This window comes from Mastigoproctus giganteus, chromosome 13 (assembly GCF_048544385.1).
Source record: "Mastigoproctus giganteus isolate SK-2022 chromosome 13, ASM4854438v1, whole genome shotgun sequence".
Taxonomy (NCBI): domain Eukaryota; kingdom Metazoa; phylum Arthropoda; class Arachnida; order Uropygi; family Thelyphonidae; genus Mastigoproctus; species Mastigoproctus giganteus.
In genome coordinates, this window is record NC_143587.1 from 91,455,065 (window position 1) to 91,481,812 (window position 26,748).

Consider the following 26,748-nt stretch of genomic DNA (forward strand, 5'->3'; position numbering starts at 1 on the left):
CCTTATCCCTGCTAGAAAAATTCCTGTATATCATTGACAAGACACCATGAGCTATTCTTGCAGACTGTCTGCACTGCTCAGAAAACTTCATATCTGCCTGCACAATTACCCCCAGGTCCTTTTCATTCTCTACCACTGTTAGTGTAAGTGTTTTCAGTGTCTAACGGCACCAGGGGTTTCCCCCATCTCCGCGTTGTTTTTATTGTGGGTGTACCAATTCACTGGGAAGGCCAGAGATTTAAAAGTGTATGGATTATGGAAGTGTGGTGTTTTGCATCGTTGTTCCTCTGGCCATTTAGCTGCTGGACCTCTTCTGAGGCCCAACGTTGCCCCACTTACGCAGACCAGGAGGCAGACCAGGTACCCGATAGTCTTTAGTTCACTCTGGCAGGTCCTGCCACCTAATTTCCTGAGATTTCAGTGGCTAGGACCTAAAAAAAAAAAAAAAAAAAAAATTTTTTTTTACACATATATGTATAGATATATGTGTGATATCTCTCGATTGCGTAGGGTGATGTTGCTTGAATAAGGATAAACCGAAATATGGGCGTAAGTTAATTTGGGTTCATTGAATTTATGTGTGGGGGGGAATTCGCTTGTGTAAAGATAGAGAGGGGAGGGAGAATGAAGACTGGGGAGTTAAAGGAGGAAGGATAAGGCCAATAGACTAGATATGCTTTTTTAGACTAGATGTCCTTAATAGAGTAGGAGGCCTCAATTTGGTGTCAGCAGGGCATGCCCATGCCCTGCCAGAAGGAAGAATGGGGTGGCGTGGAGGGGAGGAAACAGTATGACCGTCTCCTCCCCTCCTGACGGGGTGGGGTAGAAAGGGCTGGACAAGGGAGCCGGCACAGGTCGCCAATATGGCGTGTGTGCAGCCTTGCTGCAGAGTGGTGGCTAGGCCAGCAGGTTCAGGACAGCATCACAACACTGGCCCCAACCGGAGGTACATCCAGGGACAAGGTCTCTACCGACTTGTTCACAGATCGGTTGAATGCCGGCATTGGTCATGGGATCAAGGTCACATCCAGTTTGGTCGTGGTCATGGTCCTTCTATTTCCATTTTGGGTGGTCATTGTTGATATGTGGTCGCTATCACTTTTTGTTCTGTTATCTAGGCGTCGATGCAGTGTTGTCACTCCTGCATATGGTTGGTTGGTTGGTTGGTTGGTTTTGATTTTATTGCCGCATTAGCTACTGAGGCTATAATGCGCCAAGACCAGCCTGCATATGGTGATTGTCACATTCTAGGGTAGTTCGTTGCGTAAATTACATGCACTGTCGGTCCAGTTGACAGGGTGTCCGTGTTTGATTGTGATGTTCGTGGGAGCAAAGTCCCGTCCGATATCGTGGTACTTTGATCTTTCTGGTAAAGTTAACAAAGTAATGGCACTCATGAGAGCAGAGTCCCATCCGATGAGTTGTAGTTGTAGTCAGGTCCTGCATCAGGCCTGGGGAGGTTGGGTCATTGCCCTTAGCCGGGTAAACAGCTCATGTGCAAAGCACGAGAGGGCCTTGTAGTGCTCCTCCTCATGTAATAAAAGGTGCTCCCGTTCCTTCGGATTAAAGCGTATCTTTGTGATGAAATGACATCTGATGTCCTCAAAGAGGGGACAATCGTGCATTAGGTGTGACCATGTTTGGTTTTCTCTGCAGTGGAATAATGGGGAATCCCTGATGCCAAAAGTTGACAGTTTGGCATTAAAAGAGCCATGCCTGTTAGAAGAAAGGTGGTGTAGAGCCCCGGTGAGAACCAGTTTGGCTGTTCGGGATACACTTGGGTAATGTCCGGGATGAACTTCCGAGTTATCTTACCTTTAGTTGAGTCCGCCCATCGGGACTGCCAGGTTTGTTGAAGATATTTGTAGTTGTAGTCAGGACTGCCAGGTTTGTTGAAGATATTTGGTTAGTCGTTTCTTTTCTGCGTTGCTGTTGTTGGTCGGGTCTGTGGTGAAGCCAATGCAAGTTACACTGTTCCCTCTTGATAGTTGATATAGCATGCCACAGCGGACAATCTCCAGGTCCAAGGGTAGGAGCCCCACAAGGGCCTGCAGTGCATGTGAGCTGCACACTGCTGCTCCTCCTTCCCACCTGGCTATGGAGGCACCTAGCAAATATGATTACGGATGCTAGGGTATATAGAAGCTATGAAATTGAATTGGATCATTATCTGCTAATAGGAAAGCTAAGGAGGCCATCAAGGTGGAAAAAATCAAATCAGAAAAGTGAATCAAATTTTACTAGAACTTTCAGAGTTACTCTATTAGATGAAGAAAGTATTCAAACTCTTTATAAACAGAGAATAGAACAAATGTTAAAAAACATCAAAGAAAGTGATGATATAGAAATGGAATGTGATAATTTAAAAAATATTCTCATTACAACAGCAAAGGAACGTTTGGGAACTAAAGGCAAATGGAAAATAAAAAAAAAAGGAATCAGGAACTGGGATAATGATATTAAAATCATTATACAAGAAAAGAAAGAAGCCTATAAAAAATGGTTAAACAGCAAAACAATAGGAGCAGAAAATGAATATAAAAGAAAAAAAGTAATAGCTAAAAAGACATGCAGAAAGAAAAATTAGAGAAATTTTGGACCATTTTATATCAAAAATGGAAAGGGATATATCAGTGAACAGATCCAATTTTTAAAAAATCATAAAAAATATGAATGAGGACATTAAAGAAAATACCGATCTCCAAATAATTAAAAAAGAAACCTGGTTAGATTACTTCCAAAATTTATGGACAAAAATTGATACTAACTTGCATAATATATCACCAAATGAAATTGCGAATAGGGAAGATATATCTTTGCGAGAATTTAAAGATGCTTTAAATAACAGTAAATGGGGAAAGTCTCCAGGTGAAGCAATATAAACACAAAATTAATAAAATATGCTGGTAATAATTTCCACATATGCCTGTTAAGATTCTATAATTTAGTTTGGAACCCAGGAACAAGTTCATCAAGCTGGAAAAATTCCGTTGTCATCCTTATATTTAAAAAAGGTGACAAATGTTGTGAGAATTACAGAGGAATTGGTTGGATATAAATTATATGCACGATTACTGTCAGCAAAATTACGGAAATATATTGATCCTGCTTTATATGAAGAACAAAATGGATTTAGAAAGGGAAGATTCTGCATTGACCCAGCTTTTACATTAAAAACTTTAATAGAGAAAAACACAGAATATAATATTGAAACACATTTCACATTTGCTGATTTCAGGAAAGCTTTTGATATGGTTTCTAGAGGAAGATTATGGGAAATTTTAAAACAATTATTAAATGCTATAATAGATGTCTATCATAATAACAGAATTGCAATCAAGTCTCACTCAGGTATAACTGAATGGAAATCAATCAATCGAGTTCTTCAAGGATACCCAATGTCACCATCTCCATTTACCGTATTTCCCCACATATAAGACGCACCCTTTTTCGAAAAATTTGGGGTCTAAAAACTGGGTGCATCTTATACAGTGGTTGTAAATTTTTTTTTTTTTTACTTGCATTACCAGCTTCAACCACTTAATGTCAGCATTAACAAACCCTTCAAAGCTGCCATGAGAGACGAATGGAACCAATGGATGAAGTCTTCTGGGGAAAATTTGACACCAGCAGGAAGAGTGAAGAAACCAACTATAGGAGAAGTTTGTACCTGGGTGAAAAGATCCTGGGATAACATCAAGATTGAGATCGTTGTCAAGGCATTTAAGAAGTGTGGCATTTCAAATGCCATAGATGGAACTGAGGACGAGGCAATATATGAAGACAGTGATTCGTCATCAGACACAGATGAAGACAAGCTAATGGATGGGAGTTTTGACAGTGATGAGGAGTTGTATGAATTTTATGATGAATAAAACTTGAGTTCAATAACTTTATGTAATACATTTTTTTTTCAAATTTGGGGCCCCAAAATTAAGGTGCATCTTATACATGGGGAAATACAGTAATATTTATATAAACGCAACAGTCAAAGAATGGAAGAATACTATCAACTGTGGTTTTAAAATTGACCAAGTAAATAAACTAAATTAAATACTTTATTATTTGCAGACGGTCAAATAATAATAGCTCAGAATAAAGACCAAAAATCCTGGTAAACAAGTAAATTCTAAGTATCTTGGATGTTATCTTTCTTACGTTGAAGGAAAAGATATAGAATTAAAACTTTCCAATTTTCTAAAAGTTACAGGTTTAATTGACAATATCCTAAAACCGAATAAAGTTCAAAGGTGTACAAGGATAAAGGCTTATAAGGTGATAGTAAGACCCACTTTACTCTATGGAAGTGAAACTTGGACAATTAAATCAAAAGATGAGAAAAGGATTGAAAGTGCTGAGATGAAATTTATTCACTGAACCAGTGGCTATAGGTTATTAGACAAGAAGAAAAGTTCTGATATTCATAAAGAATTAGGTATTTATCCAATAATAGATAGAATCTACAAATACAGATGAAAATGGATTAATCATTAGGATAGGATGCACCCAGCAAGATTACCAAAGATTATGAAATATCGACCAATTGGGAGAAGAGATCCAGGATGTTCGAAGGAAATATGACTGAGACCAGAACAGGCCATCTGACCTAAATCTTTGAAAGGATGATGATGATGATGATGATGATGACTGTAATTTTAGTTCCTGCTTCGAGTAACATCTACTGTTATAACTGAAAACTAAGGAGTTCTGTTTGCTCTTTAGATAAGTTTAAATTCACAAACCAAATCATTCACAACTCCTCTTGTTTAATTAAGTTACAGCACATTATAATTTTCTAGTTGGTAGTACAAACCTGTTGAAGTGGATAATCCAGAATAGTCTGCAATACAAGAATCCTGGCTATATTCATCACTGCTTTCTTTAACCTATGATTTTGGGGAAATCTAATATTGGCAGGTTTTCATTATATGGAACAGGCCTTATTGCAGATGATACATTAAGATACTTGATGCTGTGCTTGCTTTTCTAGACATACCTGATATTTTTGTAATGCAAAAATAGCAATTGCTAATGAGGATGTGTGGTTAATTTTTTAATTTTCCTAGCTAGAAATTTTTCAAATTTTCTTCAGATTGTGAAGAACAGCACAATGTGAAGCCCAAGTTTTGCCTTAATCATGCTGCATCCAAAGTACAAAGAATATGCATTTTGAGGTAGTACTGTAGATTTACTTCCTGTGAATTTTTGTTGTAAACCATCCACACACACACACACAAAATAAATTGTCTGGGTGATTCAGCCACTTCCTTTGCTTCTGCTTAAACATTTTAACAATACAATACAATACTAAGAAAAACACAGAAGAAACAATACTACCAAAACACTGCATATCTGCAATAGATATGCAGTGTTCTGTACACAGGCTCACACTGCAACTGTCTATCCATTATGAAAGAAAAGTGAGAGGGGGACAATAAGGTTGAACATGTTAGCCATCCTTAACATAACTGAAATCTGTGAATACTTGCAAACATTATTATCTGTAGGTTATATAACAGATCACTGTCATATCTACTTCCATACATTGTAGTAAGATATATGTTTTATGGTAAACAGAAAAACCTGTATATTAGAAATTTTCACATGACGTGAAATTGTAAGAATTATTTTCAAAATGTAGATTTTGAAAATAAACAAAAAAATTGACTGCAAACAGCTGATATATTACAGGAGATAAGGCGCCTCCGTAGCCAGGTGGGCAGGAGCAGCAGTGTGTAGCACACGTTTCTTGATTAGACTGGGGTTCGAGCCCATGACCACCAAATACGAAAAGGTCAGGGAATGACCACCGCATATCCCTGGAGCAATATGGCCTTAGTTGCTAATGCTCCTAAAAACCAAATAACAAACAAACAAACAACAAACTGGAAGTAAAAATCATGCTAGCCAGTGTAATTATCTTACCTTCTTTAATCTGAAACTGTATTTATCTAAAACTAATACACCAACTTCTCATTAGCTACGAGATCCTCTCTTCTGCCAATTCTTGTCCAAGGCCAGAATCTAAGTACAGTTTTGGAATTTAAGTTTCTTGGACTCCTTTAAGAGTCCAAATTCACTTTCAAAACTCATGCAGAATATCTTAGCAAGAGAATTTGAAAAAGTTCATGGCTAGTGAAGTTAGATCTAGTAAAAATATGAAGTTTATTTTATGGATTAGAGGATGAATTGGATTAGAAGGAGAAACAGTTATCAATAATAATGGAATATTACTAAAAATTTCAATGTTTTCAATAAACTAAAAATTACCAACACGTTTTTCAGACATAAGAATATCCATAGGTACACAAGGGAAAAAAAAACTAAATCAATAACTGATTTATCATCTATGAGAATCTTTAAAAAAATAATATCAAAGACACATATTTGGATCCCCTAAATATCCAGATATTCAAATAATATCTGTAAAAGAATAAGAATTTTTAACGCAATTAAAAATTAATTTTTAATTGTGTTAAATTTAATTTTAATTGTTGTTAATTATTTCTTAGTGTAATGTAAGATTTTCGATTTTTTTAATTGTTTTTGTTTTAATTTCTGGAGAATATAAGTCGGAAGTGTTCTATGTATCATATTGGGGTAAACTTCTCTTATTCTTTTACAAATATTGATATCAACATAGAACATATTGAGCATTATAGCTCTGGTTCATACTATCAAATATTTTCAATCAAATACTATCAAATCTGAATATTTAGGGGAAGTGAAGTAGATAGTGGTCATATGCTAGTAGAGAGCAAGTTTGAATTTATGAAAAGATATGCAAACAACAAAAAGAAAAAGACCTCAAAATAAATAGCACAAAATTCATTTTTTAGAAGAAAAAAGTATTAAAAATCTATATAAAAAATAAGCTAAAAGATAAAATTAATCCAACAGAAACAATACAAACCTTGGAAAAACATTAGAGGCCATACTAAATGCAGCCAAAGAATACTTAGGATATAAATAATGAAAAAAACAGCTTAAATTGTCTGAAATTGCTAACTGATAGGAAAAAATCTAATGTATAACATTTACCTACAGAGTAAGAACATGAATGATTATATAGGAAATAAAAAACTACACGTTCAAGTTAGAGTATTCCCAAGAAAAATTTGAGGAGAAAGTTGAAGCAAACATGTTAAATCATTGGAACATGATATTAACTGAACCAGAAAGAAAAGGCTTCAGAGTATTCAAAAAAGTTTAAACGGTACAAAATGACTAAGAATAAACTTAATTCTGAAAGAAGATGGGATAAAATATTATAGATTATTATGGAATGAGGTGGTACACCAAACAGATCATAATATTAACAAGGAACAAGAATATGAAACTAGTAATAGACTTGGAAATATATATAAGAAATAATCTTAAAAAATCTAGAAGTGTTTAAAAAATTGAGAAAGTAACAGAAAAAGTTCAGGTAGGTATAGTTAATATATGTACTGAACTATTGCCTAAGCCATTGCTTAAAAGAAAAAATATTAAATCTTATTTAACAATATTCTGAAATCTCAGCAGTCCTAAAGGAATGGGAAATAGGAATAATATATAAGTCCATAAAAGAAGGAACAAAAAATAAATATGAAAACTATAGGGATATAACACTCTTGACAACAGCTTCTAAATTATATGCAAAAATATTTAAACAGAGTATATTAACTATATTCGCAGAAATTTATCTAGAAGAAGAACAGTGTAGATTCAGAAAAGAAAGGGCAGTACAGATGCTATTTTCACAATTAAACAAAATACAGGTGACCCCCGCTTAACGCTGATAATTCGTTCTGGAAAAACAGAGTGCTCAAGTCAATCCGTGCTAAGCGAGCGCCGCATTCCCATAAGGTAACATATGTATTTGTGAGTTGCGGTCGGTGCAACTTACAAATACATATGTGAGTTGCGGTCGGTGCCATAGGATATTTCCAAATCAATAATAAACGGTAGTGAAAAGATGCACAAATATCGGTCAAAATATTTAATATTCGTACATATAAAATATTCTGCATTACGTACGTATATAATTATGTGGTAACTACTTACATATCAAAATTAAACTTAAAATTCCAATTAAAATCATGAATTTAATTGATCTAAATTGATTTGATTTAATTTAATTGATGAATTTAATCAAGAAAAATGTGTCCATTTTGGGTTGAACTTTGGCCTTCTTCCAAATAAACTAAAAGGAGTATTCATTTTAAATCCCCCGGCAGCATTACCACCCAACAATAAAGTCAACCGATCCTTCGCCGCTTTGAAACCTGGCATGTTTTTTTCTTCTTTCAATAATGAAACTTCTTTTAGGCATTCGTTTCCACAAAAGTCCTACTTCATCTATGTTAAAAACTTGTTGAGAAGTATAACACATAATATCCCTCTTCAATAATTTTAGCAAGTTCTTTTTTGAAAGTTTTGGCTCCTTAATCTGCACTTATGGCTTCTCCCTGGATTTTAAATCTATTCAACTAGCCCTTACTAGTTTTAAATGGTTCCACTTTTTTTTTTTTTTTTTTTCAGGTGAGTTTTCTTCGGACCATCATATTGGCTAATCTCTCTCTCTCTCTTTTTTTTTAATTTTTTTTATAATATTTAACTTAACTGAATTCTGCATAGGATATTATCTTCAATAAAATCCTAATAGCCAGCCTAGCCCTAGTTGCTTGCAACGGAACAGCTATCTTTCCCGCTGCTAAAATTAATTCTTTATTTTTTTATAATTGTTCTTACAGTTAAACTTGCAAGTCCTAAATTATGGCACACATCCACTTGTCTCTGACCGGAATCGATTCGCTTCAAAACGTCTAATTTAATTTTCAAATTCAGTCTTTTTCTTACATTTATAGTCTTCGTACTGCGCCCAGACGTTGCTTTTTCATTTTTATCCGCCATTATTAACTCTTCGAAAATGTAACTGCGTTGGTTGCATTAATTAGGATACAATGTTCAAGTAAACTGTCTGTTATGCACAATGTCTAATACTGTACTGAGTGATGACTAGACTTCGGATAAATGCTTATAACACAAATATGACAAGCAATATACTTAACCATTTTTTAAAATGTTGATCCCGGAACTATGTAACAAGTCACTGTACTGAAATTAAATTAGCATGCGAGAAAATATCACTGAGCGTGGGAAACGTTTTAATGCTGTTTTGATATTCATTTTCAAGCTATCCACTCCATCAACTGACACGATTTCGTTAAATATGCCAAAAATGCAATCTGTAAAAGAGCGTTATAGTGATCTGTGAAGCATTATAGTCAGATACGGGTTATAATATAAGAACAGTGTTATAGCGAATCAGCGTAAAGCGAATTGCGTTATAACGGGGGCCTGCTGTAATCTAGTCTGGAAAAGTACATGACAACCTTGATCGTAATATACTTTATAAAATCCCACAAGATAATATACCACAATAAATAAAAGCAATAAAAATCTCATATCAATAAACATAAGTAGTCATTAAGCTCCCAGATGATCAATTTTCACAGCCTATTACAACAAACAAAGGTGTAAGACAGGACTGTGGCCTCTCCCTTGTGCTGTTCAACATTTATATAAAAAAAAGTCCTAAAAGAATGGAATCCAAATAACAACAGTTTTAAAATTAAATACAGTGGATTCTGGTTAATTGGGGCACCGGTTAATTGAGGCAACTATTTATTTGGGGCAAAATTTGAAGAACAGAAACAAAAAAAGTATTTAGCCTGAATTTCTTCTGCTTATTTGAGCCAACTTGCTACTTAATTGGGGCAATGAAGCTTGTGATTGAACAATATACTATATGTACATTTGTAGATGGCATGCACACTCGTAAACAAAGAGATCATGCAGGCAGCAGCAGAGTCAGTTATTGCGAAGTCATGCTGTAGAGTGGTTGTTTTATGTTTGTTCTGTGTCGTGGTAATCGGATTCTGAAGAAGTTTTGCTTGCAGTTGTTTACGGTCACACTAGGTACCTATATAGTAGTAGTAGTGGTGGCATGTGATGCAAGAAAGCAAATGTATGAGCTTATGCAGCATCAGCCAAAAAAAAAAAAAAAAAAAAATCACACCATTCCCTCCAAATGCCTGTCCAGGTCCTCCTTAAATTTATTCAACCTATCAACTTCCACAACGACAGATGGAAGTGTGTTCCAGCAATTAACCACCTGCTGGCTAAAGGAAAATTTCCGCACATCTATTCTACATCTGTCTTTTCTTAATTTGAATTTATGCCCCCTTAGATTCGTAATCTGAACAAGTGGAAGGATCCCATCAGAATTCAGCGTGCTCAACCCATTCAAGGCCTTATATACCTCAATCAGATCACCGCGCAGGTGCCTAGTCTCCAGCCACTGCAATTTGCAGAACTTAAGCCTCTCTTGGTAAGAGGATCCCTTCATTCCCCTCACCAATCTTGTTGCCCTTCTCTGTACACGCTCAAGTAAATCTACATCCTTCCTAAAATGAGGCCTCCAGACCTGTACGCAGTACTCAAGCCGTGGCCTGACCATTGCCTTATACAGAGGGATAATCACCTCCTTTTCCCTGCTAGCAAAATTCCTATATATCATTGACAAAACCCCATGACCTGCCCTGGCAGCCTGTCTGCATTGCTCAGAAAACTTCATATTAGGGCTTGCATAAAACCGAGAAATTTCAAAACCGAGTTTAACCGAAGTTTATTCATAAAACCGGTTTTAAAACCGATTTTCTCAGACTTAGGGAAAATAATTAAAAGCTTATAACACAAGTATTTATTTTATCTTGGGTAGATTGTACAAATCGTAATCAAATCTTTTAAACAAATCTATCACCTCTTATAGTAAAAAAAATAAAAAAATTAAAATTCTCCAAAAAGGTAACCAGTTTGAGATTATACAAAAAAATAAGCCCTATAATAATAATAAATAAATAAAAATAAACAGCTTGGGGAAATTACTATTTATTGCTCAGCTTTTTTCTGAAAATGGCCCTTTAAAAAACACAGTATATTAAGCATTTTTCCTGATAGACTTGACCTTATTTTTGTGTTAAAGAGAACAGTGATCGAAAACACTCTCTCAGATTGGACACTTGTTGGTTTAATGGTCAGCAGTGCTCTATAAACTTTCTCCAGCTTTTCACTTCTGCTGCTAGTTGCCTCCGAAATTTTAAATTCTTTGCTGATTTCCAATTCACTCTGATATTTTGAAGGCTCTTCAGTTAATCTCTTTCATATCATACTCTCTAATAATCACTGTCATACTCTCGCATGAGTGTATCTCCGACATCAGAACTAGATGAGTCTTTGTTTTCTTCTAAAGGAACAGTTCGTTTATTTTCAGTTTCTTCATTCAACGCTAAGACTCCTTCGGAATGTTTTGCAAATAATCTCTGATAAATCTCTTCAGCATGCTTTTTCAAAACTTGCTTACTTGGAAAATCAAAAGTTCTTGAACCTGAATCTTCTTTCCTAGACTTTCTGGGGTTGTGTAGATAGCTCAGCAAAGCCACAGTTTGGAAATTTCGTCTTGCATTGTAACGCTGCAAAAGGCTTTGGTGAAACTTTAAAGCAAATGGGGTTTCTGCTGTATCAAGCCTAGCAAGCAGAAATTCTATTGAAGACTCTGCTTTAAGTAAGTCTGTGTCTTCTGAGGTTATAGCCTTCAGAATCATTTCAACTGGTCGCAAAGTTTCACATAGCAATTCAAGTGTTTTCCAGTCATCGTCAGACACAGCTTCAGTTAACAGTACTGCACATAGAGCATTTGGAATGCAATCTTTCAATTTCAAAAATCTCTCAATCATATAGAATGTGCTATCCCATCTAGTCTTGCAGTCTAATATAAGTTTATATTCTTTCCCATTAAATTTTGCTTTAACAAAATTTTGTAATATGTCATTTTTGGTAGGCGATTTTCGAAAAAGCTTGCAAATTTTTCTGACTTTGTTAATAGTTTGTGCAATATTGGCCATCGGATTGAAGAAATAAATGAGCTCATCGGTAAAGTCGGTTTGATAAAGCATGCCTTGCTGTCTTTCTTCAACTTCTTCATCATCACTACTTCCTTCATTATTTTCATTTTTTTACTTCATTGTCTTTGGGAGACTCAGACTGTCGCACCATAATTGATTGCTTTTCCATAAAGTACATCTATAACTGACAGATGTATACAATGGGCTACATTGTTGATGATTAGGCTTAATTTTCCTGCCAAACTTAATCATCATTGCTGCTCCATCGGTGGTGCAGGCAACAATATCCTCATCCAAGTTTTAACCAAATTCCTTCAAGTGTCCATTCACAATTTGCTCAGTTCTTCTGCTATCAAGTGAACCATTAATCTCAATAAGACCTAACGACCAATGATTGTCTTTTGAATGCACATTTATATTCATATACCTTTTATTTTGTATAGACATATATTCGTCTAGAGTCAATGAATACCGTGCACCCGAAACCAATGAATTTTTGAAATGCTGAATGAGTTCTTCTTTCTTAGTTTTATAATAATTCAGAACCATATTTTTAATTCCATTCACTGAGGCTGGTGGTAATTTATCGTATTTATTTCTCTGAAGGTGAAGGCTTGATTGTATAAACTCACTCTTGGCAATTGAATTAAAAGAAAATCCATCTAAAGCAGCTAATTTTGAAATCTCTTCTTCCATAGATTTCTTAACGATAAAGTTTTCTAATGTTCTTACCATTTTTACGGAAGGTACACTGTTATCTTGTTTAATGTCAATCTGATGCATTTTCTTTAAATGCAACATCAAAGATGATGTAGATCCTCCAGACGACTTCATTATCTTCTGACATTTCGAACATTGTGCTTCATCTTTGCTTTTTCGAGCAAAATAATTCCATACATTTGATTTCATCTTAGACATATTAAGAGTAATAAATATTAATTAGTAGGAAATTATATCACCGGCAATTTTAAATAAAAATATTGAAGATAACAAAGGTACAATACTATGCGTCACTCCCGCAAGCACTGAATGAAGAGTCTAAACAAGGCAAGTTTCAAAAGATACAGGTGGAAAGATAAACGGTACCCCTCCTAGATTTGGGCCACTTGCCCATGAGATTCGTACCTAAACATAAAATAAAATAAAATAAAAAAAAAAAAAAAAAAAAAACATGTTTCAAACATAAAGCAGTTGAATGATCCAGATAAACGAACAAACAAAATAAAATGTGCATAACAAAAAACTATATTCCAGGGCTAACTAAAAAAATATTCGAATCCGGTTTTAGAAGCTCGGTTTCGGTTTTAACAACTCAATATGAAAACCGGATTTAACCGGTTTATAAAACCGGTTTGCAAGCCCTACTTCATATCTGCCTGCACAATTACTCCCAGGTCTTTTTCATTTTCTACCACCTTAAGTGTAGTACCACACAGTTGGTACGTTTCTCTGGGGTTACTTCTACCCATATGTAGTACTTTGCATTTGTCAAGGTTAAACTTCAGTTGCCACTTCTTAGCCCATCTGCCCAAATTATCTAGATCCTGTTGCAGTAGCACACTGCCATTACTGTCATTAACAACCCTGCCAACCTTTGTATCATCTGCAAACTTTGACATTAAGCCTGATATTCCTTCATCAATATCATTGATAAATATACAAAACAACAGTGGACCTAACACCGAACCCTGTGGGACTCCACTAATAACATTAGCCCAAGAAGAGCAGCACCCATTGATTACCACCCTCTGTCTTCTAGCACTTAACCATCCTTTTATCCATTGTAGCAACTTACCCTTAATACCATTCTGCTCCAATTTGTACAATAGTCCTCCATGCGCAACAGTGTCAAAAGCTTTCCTGAAATCCAAATATATGATATCAAAATTATTTTTTGCATCCAGTTCCTTTGTAACCACATCATAATAGCCTATAAAATTTGTCAGACAAGACTTTCCCTTAACAAACCCATGCTGTGTCTGAATTATTGCTGCAGTCTTGTCTAGATGATCCTGCAATGAATCTTTAACCAGTGACTCCATTATTTTACCCGGAACAGAAGTTCTTGTATATACATCTTGTGGGTTAGCATTGATTAAAAACTGTACAAAACAGTGCACTGACTTTTTTTTCAGTACATTTAAGACCCCTATCAAGATGCCATGTAAAGATTTGTCACTTTCAGAAAAAAATGGTTTCACAACTAATTGTGATTCAGATGCGATGAGCTGTACAGAAAATGAATTGGCATTGGAACTGCAACAGGTCCAAAATTGTGATGAATTTTTAACGATTGATGATAATCTTCAATGCCAAGATGAAAATGAAGATTATGAGGAAACAATTATTGAACAAATTGAACAACTTTGCAGATGATACAAAGGTCAGCAGGTTTAATATGGGTAGAAGTAACCCCAGAGGAACGTACCAACTGTGTGGTACTATACTTAGGGTGGTAGAAAATGAAAAAGACCTTGGAGTAATTATGCAGTCAGATATGTTTGTTTGTTTGTTATTTGGTTTTTAGGAGCATTAACAACTAAGGCCATATTGCTCCGGGGATATGCGGTGGTCATTCCCTGACCTTTTCGTATTTGGTGGTCACGGGCTCGAACCCCGGTCTAATCAAGAAGCGTGTGCTACGCATGCTGCTCCTGCCCACCTGTCTACGGAGGGTTCATTAGAAATTCTGATGTTACAACCAGAGTAAAAGAGCACAATTTATATATAGATTTTTCATTAAGTTTTAGGAAGAGCTTATGTTTTTTTACGCTACTCACCTCTGACAGACAGAACAGATGGTGGTGATTATCATTAATTTCTATCAATAATTTGCATAGAGATTTTTCTTTAACTCCCTTAAATATAAGGTTATAGCTGAGTTGTCATTATTTCCAATATTGCTTTAATAGAGTTTTTATATGTAAATGACTATCATAATGATCATGGGCATAACACTGTTTAACCTTAAAAATTACACCATTTTACAATGTCATTTTTAAGGTTAAAGTGTTATCAGCACCATACAGGACATCAGAATGGGAATATATATATTAATATATCCATAATATAAATACAACTTACGTTGCATTGGGCTCACATGATGATCCACTCAAACTTGGTGAATTATCAGCAAGGTTAATATTGTATGTGAGGGTTTCATTTTTGCTCTCCACTTTTGCAGTTACCAGAACAGTCTCTGTATAAAGCAAGGTACAATTCAAATAATTTATAGGTTCAGTGACATTTTTATCTGCAACTGATAAGATTTGGCGAGTTACTCTCACATGCGGTGCTTCATAGGATGATGGTAATGGATCCTAATAATCAAAAACACAAATTCTGAATTGTGGTAGTCACATGAATACTGCTTATTACATTACATAAATACTGCAATTTACCAAGAATACTGCTGCAATTTATATCCATCTATTCAATTATGACACATAACATTACATTAAAACATGCCTGACAATCACATAATTAAATATAAAAAATTTCAGGGCATTAAATTAAAAAAATATTCACAGTAGAACTTCATAAATCAGGCAACACTGGACCTCAGACCACACCACATCTTTGAAGACTAACACTGAACAGCTTTGCTAGTAGAAGAATGCACAAACAAAGCTTCAATTACTTTAGAAAGATTACACAATTTTCTGATAGGGCTTTGAGGCACAGTCACTACTATAATTATAGTAGTATATATAATAGGCACAGTCACCACTATAATTATAGTAGTGACTGTGCCTATTATTTTATTTATTTTATTTATTATTATTATATAATAATAATAAATAAAATAAATGCTTAAGTTGAAATTGTAAAATTTTTCTGTTGTTTCCTGAAGTTACACGTTTCCAGCATGTATGACCAGATCGTTCAAGAAAATAATCAAACTCTGATGTCTCTGACTAGCTGCACATAATCAAAACTGACAGATATTGTTATTTAAACTATATATATATATATATATATTTATTTACTATTTTTTTTTTTTAACTCTGAAAGTGAATCGGGAAACTTTAATGTGACTGCTGAAAAAGCAGCAGTGAAAAGGAAGTTTCTCGAGATGAACAATAGACTATAATTACTAAGCCTACAACAGTTTTAAGTTTAATATAAAAAAATAATAAGAAGAAGAAAATGGCTGTCCCGAAATTTATATACAATACAGTTTTTGAAAATAATACTGATTGTGTGTATAATCTGGAGTTTGATTAACAATGAAGAAAACACTGCTTTGACCAAGTTTCCTATGGCCACATATAACACTAAAAGAAGCATTGTGGGTCTTGTGAAATAAACTGACAGATTATGGAGATTTTTTCATTTCATACACACATATATATATATATATATATATTACTTCTTTTTTTTTTCAGTGTGTTTTCAATGAAAAGAGTTTGTGAAAAAGAGTGCATCCTGATAGGTAAACAGGAGAGCTCGAAGAACAACACAATGGCATCCTCAAAAACAGAGTGTGTTGGTCCCACAGTAAGTAGCTGTTGTCGGTGATTCCCTGGCAGGCAAATAGGAAACATATTGTGTAAAAATGACAGGTGGATTAGGATCAAACCATGTCTGCCAGAGGCAAAAGTCAATGATGTAGAGCAGCTATCATCTTTTAAAGGCACGAAAGGTGATATTTGATTGTTGTATACATTAGTAGTAATAGAAGTAGAGGCATGTGATGCAGGAAAGCAAGCTTTTGTAGCATCAGCCAAAAAAAAAAAAAAAGACAATCTCTGAGTTCCCTGTTAATTTATAATTAACAGGGAACTCAGAGATTGTCTTTTAGATCACTTAGATCTAAAAGACAATCTCTGCAATTAGATTACTAACAGGGGGGATTAGGCAAGCTAAGGCAGGTTACGAGAAATCTTTAGCTAAAATCACTAAGAAAAAGTAGCATGATCAAAACAATGTATGTTATATTTATGAGATCACATGCAATCATTATATTTACAAGATATTCTGTTAGAATAATAATAATAACAGAAATTATCTGTTTTAGACAAATCCATTTTAAATATCTTCTAGTATTCAAATGGTCAAATAGTGTAATGCTGAAAGTAGACTAGCTTTGGGTGCATTCGCTGTTCCCATTATGCCTTTATTTAGAAGGCTTGATCCAAAAGATTGCATTGTTCTTGTAGAGTCCTTATGTTAAAATGACAGTGCGAGTCAAAATAATTTTGTGAATCATAATTTAATCCCCTCCTATAGCAATGGTGCTTTAAAAAATACACTAATTGGTGGGGAAACAATCTAGCAGTAAATGCAACTGAAATGATTTGGCAGTACTTGCCAGAATGTTTTAAATAAATTTTCTAACATAAAAATCCAAGTAATATTAAATTAAAACTCTTTCTCAAAAAATAAAAAATAAAATGACTAAATTCACATAAAAATGTCTAGTTTTGGGGAGGGGGGGAATAAAATAAAATAACACAAACACAGTTTTAATATGAAAATGTCCAGTTTTTGACTAGTCACTGTTGAAGAATATAATTTCGGTAGAGAACCCTCCCTATCGACAAACTCCAATATTACTGACAGAATCCCAGTACTGTCTGCCTAAGCCTCTGAGAAAAGCTCACTTAATGTTTTATTGTCTATGTATCATCTTTCTTTTTCTTTCCTTAATTTAGAGTTTGTAGACATGAACTTCATACAGTCTCAACCCCACCAGTAAAGATATTGGGAGTAAAGAAATCAGGGTGTGCAGTTGTGGTGCCACTCTAAATAAGATCATGACCATCCTTATTTTCCCAGTATTTGTTTCTCACCCAAGTATATCTACTTCAAGATAAAAAAATAAAAATTTAATGTGTGAATTTTATATTCTTTCATATACATATATAAATTCATATATATTCATTCATATACATAGCACGTTATCATGATCATGTTTGCAAATTTTGATTCTAATAAACGGCAGTTCTAATAAGCAAAATTCGACAAATATTATCCAAGGCTATAAAAATAAAGATATAAAGCACAAATTTACACTTTATTACCAAACGTTTATTACTAATTAAATGATTCGTGAAAATCGGAAGAATATTATCCTCAGGTTAGCAAAATTTAAAAATAAATTTATACTTACATACATAGCTTAATTAATACACATGTTAATTAAACATTACACTTTGTAATATGATTATAATTTTAAATAGTCACTTATTTTAGATTGCTTTAAATTATCACTATAAAATCTATAGATTTTTCATTATTGTATAACAGTCTATATTCACGATCACTTGCAACAGTTTCTTCCAACACTCTCCTTAGGATGGCTATAGCTTCACGAGTTTGCCATTTTGTAACTAGAATTCGTTTGGGTTAATCTTTATTTTCCTCCTTCTTGGAAATTATCAGCAACGGGCTGGGCAATTTCTTCTTCTGTTAAAGTTGTAGTAACTACCTGTTTATAACAGATTGTGCAAATAAAACAGTCCAGTAAACGGAATTATTGTTTTATGGTTGTGACTTTTAGAAATGTGACCTAGAGAAATGTGCTTTAGAAAAATATCACAGAGGTGTTCAAAATTGATTCTTATAACCAATGATGTGAGTCTAATAAACGATGAAAGTGTAGTGCATTTTACTGATTTCAATGAGTTCTTTGAAATTTGATTCTCTAAAGCAGCTGATTCTAATAACCAGTGAACACTACAACTGGTGCTTACTCTATTCATATATGAATAAATACATAAACTTCAGATTTGTTATCTGAAGGGGCACACGATCTCCCATATTAAGAAATGAATAATATTAAATTTTTTGTTATCCTACATCTACAAGTTGTTCACAAGGGTCATTACTAGCAGATTAGAAAGAATACTTGATGAGAATCAACTGAAAGAGCAAGATGGATTTAGGACAGGATTCTTAATTATGGATCACCTTCACGTAATATCACAGCTAATGGAGAAAGCAAATGAATATAAAAAACCATTAAGCTGGCATTTGTGGATTATGAAAAGGCATTTGACTCTATACAGCATAAGGAAATGTTTCGGGCACTGGAAACACAAGGCATAGATACACCATATATTACGATTTTGAAGAAAATATATGAGAACGCTACCTCCTTTATTAGACTAGACAAAGACAGTAGCAAATTTAAAATTGAGAAGGGAATTTGACAAGGGACACAATATCTCCGAAGTTGTTTACTGCTGCCCTTGAGGAAGCTTTCAGAAGATTAGACTGGTCGCAGAAAGGAGTCAATGTGAATGGAGAGTACCTAAACCATTTACGACTTGCAAATGACATTGTGGTCATAAGCTATGATCCCAAAGAATTAGAGGAAAATTTTAATCAGTTATGCAGAGTTAGTAAGGATTTTGGACTAAAGATGAATATTGCTAAAACAAAAGTAATAATGAACAAGTATGTCACAGAAAGGGACATAATGATTGAAGGAGCAGTAATTAAAAAGGTGGAGTCATATACTTATCTGGGACAAGTTATTAGCTGTAATAACGATAAATGGCTGGAAGTCAAGAGAAGAATAAATTTTGGATGGATAGCATTCAGGAAATATAGTCACACACTGAGGAGCAATACCCCAATTTGTTTGTTTGTTATTTGGTTTTTAGGAGCATTAGCAACTAAAGCCATATTGCTCCGGGATATGCGGTGGTCATTCCCTGACCTTTCCGCATCCTCCGTATTTGGTGACGGGCTCGAACCCCGGTCTAATCAAGATGCGTGTGCTACGCACTGCTGCTCCTTTCAACCTGGCTAATCCCAATTTGTCTGAAATGTAAAATAATGAACCAATGTATACTCCCCCCCACCATGAATTATGGAAGAGAAACTTGGGCACTCACCAAAAGAATGGAAGAGAAGCTGAGAACTAAATAGTGAAGAATGGAACGAATTATATTGGGAATCAGACTGTTAGATATGAGGAGAAACACATGGATTAGGCAGCAAACTCAAGTAAAGGACATTCTTATCAAAACTAAAGAACTAAAATGGTCTTGGGCAGGACACATAGCTCGAAGACATGATGACAGATGGACTAAGAAAATAACAGAATGGTATCCAAGAGGAGCTAGAAGAAAATCTGGAAGACAACGACAGAGATGGACAGATGAAATTCATGAGTTTGTGGGTAGTAAATGGATGGCCATTGCACAAAACAGAAGGAACTGGAAGTTGCTGGAGAGGCCTTCATCCTGCAGTGGATCGAAAATGGCTGATGATGATGATGATGAATAATAAATTTTTTACCTTAGATATCCATGAAAATGACTTAATCTGAGCTAGTTTAAGAAAGAGAAAATTAAAGAGGATAATTTATTAAGCATAAATTTATAAAAATTAAATTTGCTGATTTAAAATGAATCTCGATTTTTTATTCTGTAATAAACTAATGGAATAACCTTTCTCCCTTTTCATAACTAATTTCATTCTGATATCCACACATATCCATGTGTTTATCTATGAAATTTTCACTTAGAAGATGTTAAAACAACTATTCTCTTTATTACAAATTCCAAAATTAATCATTCATGCTGAAACCACAAGGAAGCCTTTATTAATACGATCCACCACGAACAAAATCATCAATCATTCTATTGGCAACCCCCCCTCTCCTAGAACAAAAGGTCAGCACCCAACCATCTGGTAGGCTACTGAAGTACCCCCGCTCCAGCTGGGATTCCAACACCCCCAACTAACTCTGATGACCATCAATGCATAAGCTACCACAAGTTCTTCTCTCTATGACAGCCAAGTGACAGCCATCTACCAACAAGTGTAATAACCAGTGTTCAGTGAAAGTGTCCACTTTAGCAATGTACGGCACGTCTCAGCGGATTTTGTCAGACGAGTTGAACATGAAAAGGACTGTGGCCAAGTTCACGCCACAGTTACTGAGTGAAGACCAAAAGCAGCATCACGTGGAAGTTAGCAGTGATCTTCAAGGACGGGCTAGGAGTGATCAAAACTTCCTTTCTACGGTCATCACTGGTGACGAGAGATGGTATACCATCTCTCGTCACCAGTGATGACCGTAGAAAGGAAGTCTCGTCACCCAGAAACCAAGCAACAATCATCCCAGTGGAAGAGCCCATCTTTGCCCCAACCAAAGAAAGCCTGACAAGTGAGGAGCAATGTGAAGTCCATGCTGATCTGTTGTTTGGACATTGACATGATTATCCATAAGGAATTTGTCCCTCCTTACCAGACTGTTAATGCAAAGTTCTACTGTGACGTCCTGACATTGGTTAAGGGGAGCTGTCATGAGGAAATGTCCAGAGAAGTGGCACACAAAGAACTGGGTCCTTCATCATGACGTGCCAGTCCACACTCACTGTGGCACAGTTTTTGGCATCCAACAACATGACAATTGTCTCCACCCCCTTACTTCCCAGACTTAGCCCCCTGCAACTTCTTCCTCTTCCCAAAAATAAAAATGAAGCTGAAGGTTCAAAGATTTGACAGTGGAGAGGATATCCAAACTGAACTGCAGGCGGTGCTGAACACAATTACAAATAAGTACTTTCATGATGCATTCAAATCATGGGAGAAGCGCTGGTATCAGTGGCGAATAAGACCCGGGGTGAGTCTAATTTATTTTATAAATACATTTCGGGAACTTTTGAGTAGCACCGCGTATATCTTCCAAATACTTCAGAATTATCTATTAGATCATAATGTATCTAATCATTTAGCAGCTTGCTTAAAGTTATCCTCTTGCTTTTGGAATGAACTCTGATGATAGTTTATATCTTAAATTTATTCAATAAGAGTTTTCATCTCCTTTTCAATTTGCTGAACATTGAAAATTCACATTAAGAAGGAAGAAATATATATAAAACTTTTATCTGAAGCATTCAAACAGGCTGTTTCGTGTGTCACAGAAAATTACTATATGTATTTGCATTATCTTATTTATAATAGTAATTTTACTCAATCCATTTCAAATTTGGTCTTCTAAGAAGATCAAATTTGAAATGGATTGAGTAAACTAAATAATGATGACAACCTTGCTGTTATATGGTCAACACACATAAGGAAACAAATTTAAATTGAAAAGGATGGTTGTAGGCAAGATATGCAAAATCTGCTTCCAGCCAGAGAGTAATTGATTGTTGGAACAAACTTCCAATGAGTGTTGTGGAAGTGGACAGTATAATTGTAGTCAGCTCCTGGTGCCCTGTTCACTTCTAATTCTAATTGATCTGTTTCTAGTCCCTTGTTATTTATCATAAAATGATTCAACCCTCAATCAGTATTCTCTGGGCTACTGGTATCCTCAACTTTCAAAACTTTCTTGCATGTAAATGCAGATGCAAAATAGTTAATCCGCTAATAAATAACTAGTTCAGGATCATCAATGCAGTTCCCATAGATATCAAATACACTAATATGGTTGATTCCTTTTCTTTTACTGCCAACATAAGCAATAAATAAATATTACAATGCTGTAATATTTAACTATGTACAATCACTTCCAGTCTGCCTATCAATCTTGTCAAAAGGCAATGTAGGTGCAGTATGAATCCATTATGTTGGTGCAATAGGCAAGTGTAGTTCCATTTCTGTTACAAAAATGAATGGCACTTCTGTAATGCTTCAAGAGAAAACAATTCAAGGCTGGAGCAACAAGATTATTTTCTTCTGAAGGATAACCATTTTCAACAGGTATGTAGAATTTCTTTTCTTAAATATTAACATGTCATATTTCTGCACAGTTCTAACGTTCTGACATAATTAAAATTGCAATGTGTTAACAGTATTTAAGTATAACATAGGCAAAAAATGAAAGAAAAAAAAAAGCAAAAAAACTAGCAATTAATTTTACAACTTTACTATAAACACGAATACTCATTAAAAATGAAGGAATACTTTAACTTACCCATGAAGGAATCTGTCCAGTAAAGAGAGCTATAATATTTTTATTTTTTTCTGATGCAGACTTGAAAATGTTATGAATAAATTCATCTGAAAACAAAAGTTTATATCAGTCACAGATTTGCTTAATTATTAACTACATCCAACTTCAGTAAACAAATTCTTTCTAAACTAGAAATATTTATAATTTATTTATAAGTATTGTATCAATTTATTTTATAATCAAAAACCTCATCTGCAATTTCTCTCTCTCTCTCTCTCTTTCATTTGTTTACAGTAATATGAAGTCTTATATGAAAATAATTAATTCTGCCCCAGAACAACTCAACTAAAAATATATTAATATGGTATTTGACACAGAAAACATTTTCCAGTATCTTCAGCTACATCATAGACCTGTTCTATGATACAGAGGCTGTGGTATAATATCAAAACTTTTAAGTTTAAGTTGTTCTTAAGTGCAATTTTAAGTTTTATTAATATAGGTTGAGTGTAACCCTAGATGAAATGCTTTACCCATCCAATACAGCTTTCATTGTATTTTTGGCTGAGTACCATAATCCTTATATTAGTGGGGCCTAGACATCCATCACTAATTGATGCCTTAAAAAGTATGATAGATATGGTTAAGGAGTTTCAGCATCAAACATTCCTTTGTGACTAACTTGGTTAAAGAAATCCATCAGTATCAAAGTTTTTAGTTTCTTTTCTATTTCTTCATCTGATAACAGCGGGCTCTAATTCTAAATCAAACTGGTTACTCAGAGCAACATTGCAGTGCTGTTAAGACCAGCCTTACACAGCAATGAACCCAACAGTCCCCCTATAGTTCTTACCTTTACTGATCTCAATTCATTAAATGTAAAAGAATATGTTTATTATATTCATTCATCTATATTTAGGGCTTTGTCATACTCTACACATAGGAATATAAGTAGATCTAAGATTGTTAATTGGCGGACTCAGGAATTGAGTAGAATGAGACACCAGGTATCAATTGCCAGGTGACATTTTTAAAAGCACAGGGGCTGGCATACCAAGGAGGTTGATATGTTTGGATGTGAGTATATGGAGAAACGAAAAATTTATCATAAGGAGATAGTGAAACAAAAATTAACAACCTGGAGAAATTTGGTTACTAGTATTGGCAACACGGAATCGTGGGGTCTTATTTATCGTGTGACTTGCAACAAATTAATTGGTAATGATGTATACTATACAGTTAGATCTGATCAAGCTGAGTCAGTTGATTGGTATAGTACAATTGAATTTATAACTAAGCATTTGTTTAGCTAAGCTTGCTTAAAGTTATCCTCTTGATTTTAGAATTAACTCTGATGATAGTTTATATCTTAAATTTATTCAATAAGAGTTTTCATCTCCTTTTCAATTTGCTGAACATTGAAAATTCACATTAAGAAGGAAGAAATATATATAAAATTTTTATCTGAAGCATTCAAACAGGCTGTTTCATGTGATTTAGAATTAGAGAATATTGATCAGGTTAAGATCCATCAGGATAATATTTCATATGATTGTGATTTCAATGTTGAACTTTTCATCAGCTGCAGTTGCAAAATTAAAAGTTAAATAAATGTCCAGGTATTGATCATGTTGAAAATATGATGATTATATAAAGTTCTTTGAATTTTATCCTAATATTCTGTTAAATCTTTTTAACAAATGTTTATTGGCAGGAGTTTTCCAAAATGTGTGAAAGACAGCATTACTTAAGATTATACAAAAACCTGGAAAGCCAATATCTAATCCTAGGGCATACCATACTATTTCATTGCTATCAAATATGGGGAAACTATTTGAGACTTTTGGTTACAAGAATATATGATAAGTTGTTGACACAGGATTTATGCTCTACACATCAATATGATTTTAAGAGGGGATCTTTTGCAGAAGATGCTATAGTTGATTTTAAGACATTGCAGATCTTCACAATCTGTGTATGAAATGGCTATCTTTGTGGACTTTGAAGGTGCTTTCGATACTTGTGGGAAAGTGCCCTTGGGTCCCTGAGATTGGCTAGGCGTGACAATTATGTTTATTCAGCAAGTAGATCATATTTTAAGGATAGATATATTACGGTCAGAGCTCAAACTTGGACTTATACAGTGGCGGACAAAAAAACTGCATCAGTTATGAATTTTGCAAATAATGTGTTTTGCGCTGCATTGTGGGTTGCAGAAATGTTCAAAATGTTAGATGGGATATATCTCTGTGAATGAAATCCAATAAAAAGACTCCAACTGATATACAAAATTGCCATATCTTCCCAAAGGGTAAAATGCACAATTAATGGAAATATGAGAACTCATGCAAATGGCAATCATGATAACCAAACATGAATTTTATTGCATTTACATGTACAAACTGAAATGACAAGTTAACATAATAGTATTATGTACTGCAAATCAGCAAAATAAGTCCTCATATTTTGTTGTTCCTCCTTGAGCTGAAATTACAGCCTTGCAACAATCTGACATAGAGGTAATCAACTTCTGGATATACAGTTGCCCAATTTCATGGTACCACACCCTTACAATGCTCTCCTACAGCTGAATCTTACTTGTTGGCTTCTTTTTCTTCTTCTGAGCAATTTTAGACGACATTATGTATCAGCAATTTTCAATAGAGTACAAATCTAGACTGTTGCCGGGCCAGTCCAACACTGTAATGCCAGCATTTCTGAGATATGACTGCACCTTAAGGGAGAAAAACAAGGGAAAACATTGCTGTAAGTGTGTTTAAAGCCTTGTGATACAAGAAGACAAACTCATCATTAAATCTAAATAGCATAAAATTTACCAATTTTACTGTGTGGCAAGGTGCTGAGTCCTGTTGAAAAATGCTGTTTTGGACGTCTGTGTGGTGATCCCTAATAATGGGTTTCAGGCACTCCTCCAAGATAAGCAGTGTAGATTTCTGCATTCACCGTTCCATTAATAAACTTAATTTGCCCTACCCCTTTGCTTGTTATGCATTCCCAGACCATCTGACTGACTGGTGGGGAACTTTACAGTCGGTGTTATGCAGCCAGGATGGTATGCCTCCAATTTTCGTCTTCTGACATATCGCTTCCCATCCAAGTTTAACCTGCATGGCTTGCCATGCAGGTTAAATTTAGATTTGTCAGAAAAGATGACAGTGTCCTGTTCCTCTTTGGTCCATGAAACATGCATTTTAGCCCAAGCAAGTCACTTCTTTCTCATTTATTGAGTCAACAAAGGCTTCTTCTTGGGCTGATAGGCATGCAGAAGACATTCCAAAAACCATCTTTGTATAGTTCATGCCTTTGTTTCAACCAGAGGACATCTCAAAGAGCACTAGCATGGCAATTACAAAGGCATAGCCGTTTCAAATATCGATCTTGGGAAGGCATAGTCACTCTCTTACGGCCTGATCCAGGTCTTCTCTTCACATCACCGGGTTCACGCTTTAATTTCAGCACCTGGGATACTGTTCACTGGTGGCAGCCTATTTTATGAGTGATAGCACGCATAGAAAGCTCTTCCCGGGACAGAGCAACAACTACATCTTTTTTTCTTGGTGTCAACTGAACAAATGGAGCCATGCTTACACAGCGCAAAACAGGATACTAGCGAGCGTGTATACCCTTTTAACGCCGTATTTATAGAAACGGCTGATGCAATACCTTGCAATTACTATGTGATGCAATACCTTTGCTTTGCAACAAACAAAATGACGCTAATCAAATAATATCTTATACGCTGAATTCTGATGGGATCCTTCCACTTGCTCAGATTACGAACCTAAGGGGGCATAAATTCAAATTAAGAAAAGACAGATGTAGATTAGATGTGCGGAAATTTGCCTTTAGCCAGCGGGTGGTTAATTGCTGGAACAAACTTCCATCTGTCGTTGTGGAAGTTGATAGGATGAA

General features: G+C 34.9%; 1 protein-coding gene across 1 annotated transcript in view; it reads right to left on the bottom strand.

Moving 5' to 3' along the window:
• The window catches only part of VhaAC45 (Vacuolar H[+] ATPase AC45 accessory subunit), a 235,691-nt gene that overhangs the window by 93,870 nt on the left and 115,073 nt on the right, over positions 1 to 26,748 (bottom strand). The window contains exons 5-6 of the mRNA XM_090388204.1: positions 22,837 to 22,922; positions 15,036 to 15,271 (exon numbers count right to left, since the gene is read on the bottom strand). Coding sequence (XP_090244330.1) covers positions 15,036 to 15,271; positions 22,837 to 22,922 — 322 coding nt within the window. The remainder of the gene's footprint in view (positions 1 to 15,035; positions 15,272 to 22,836; positions 22,923 to 26,748) is intronic.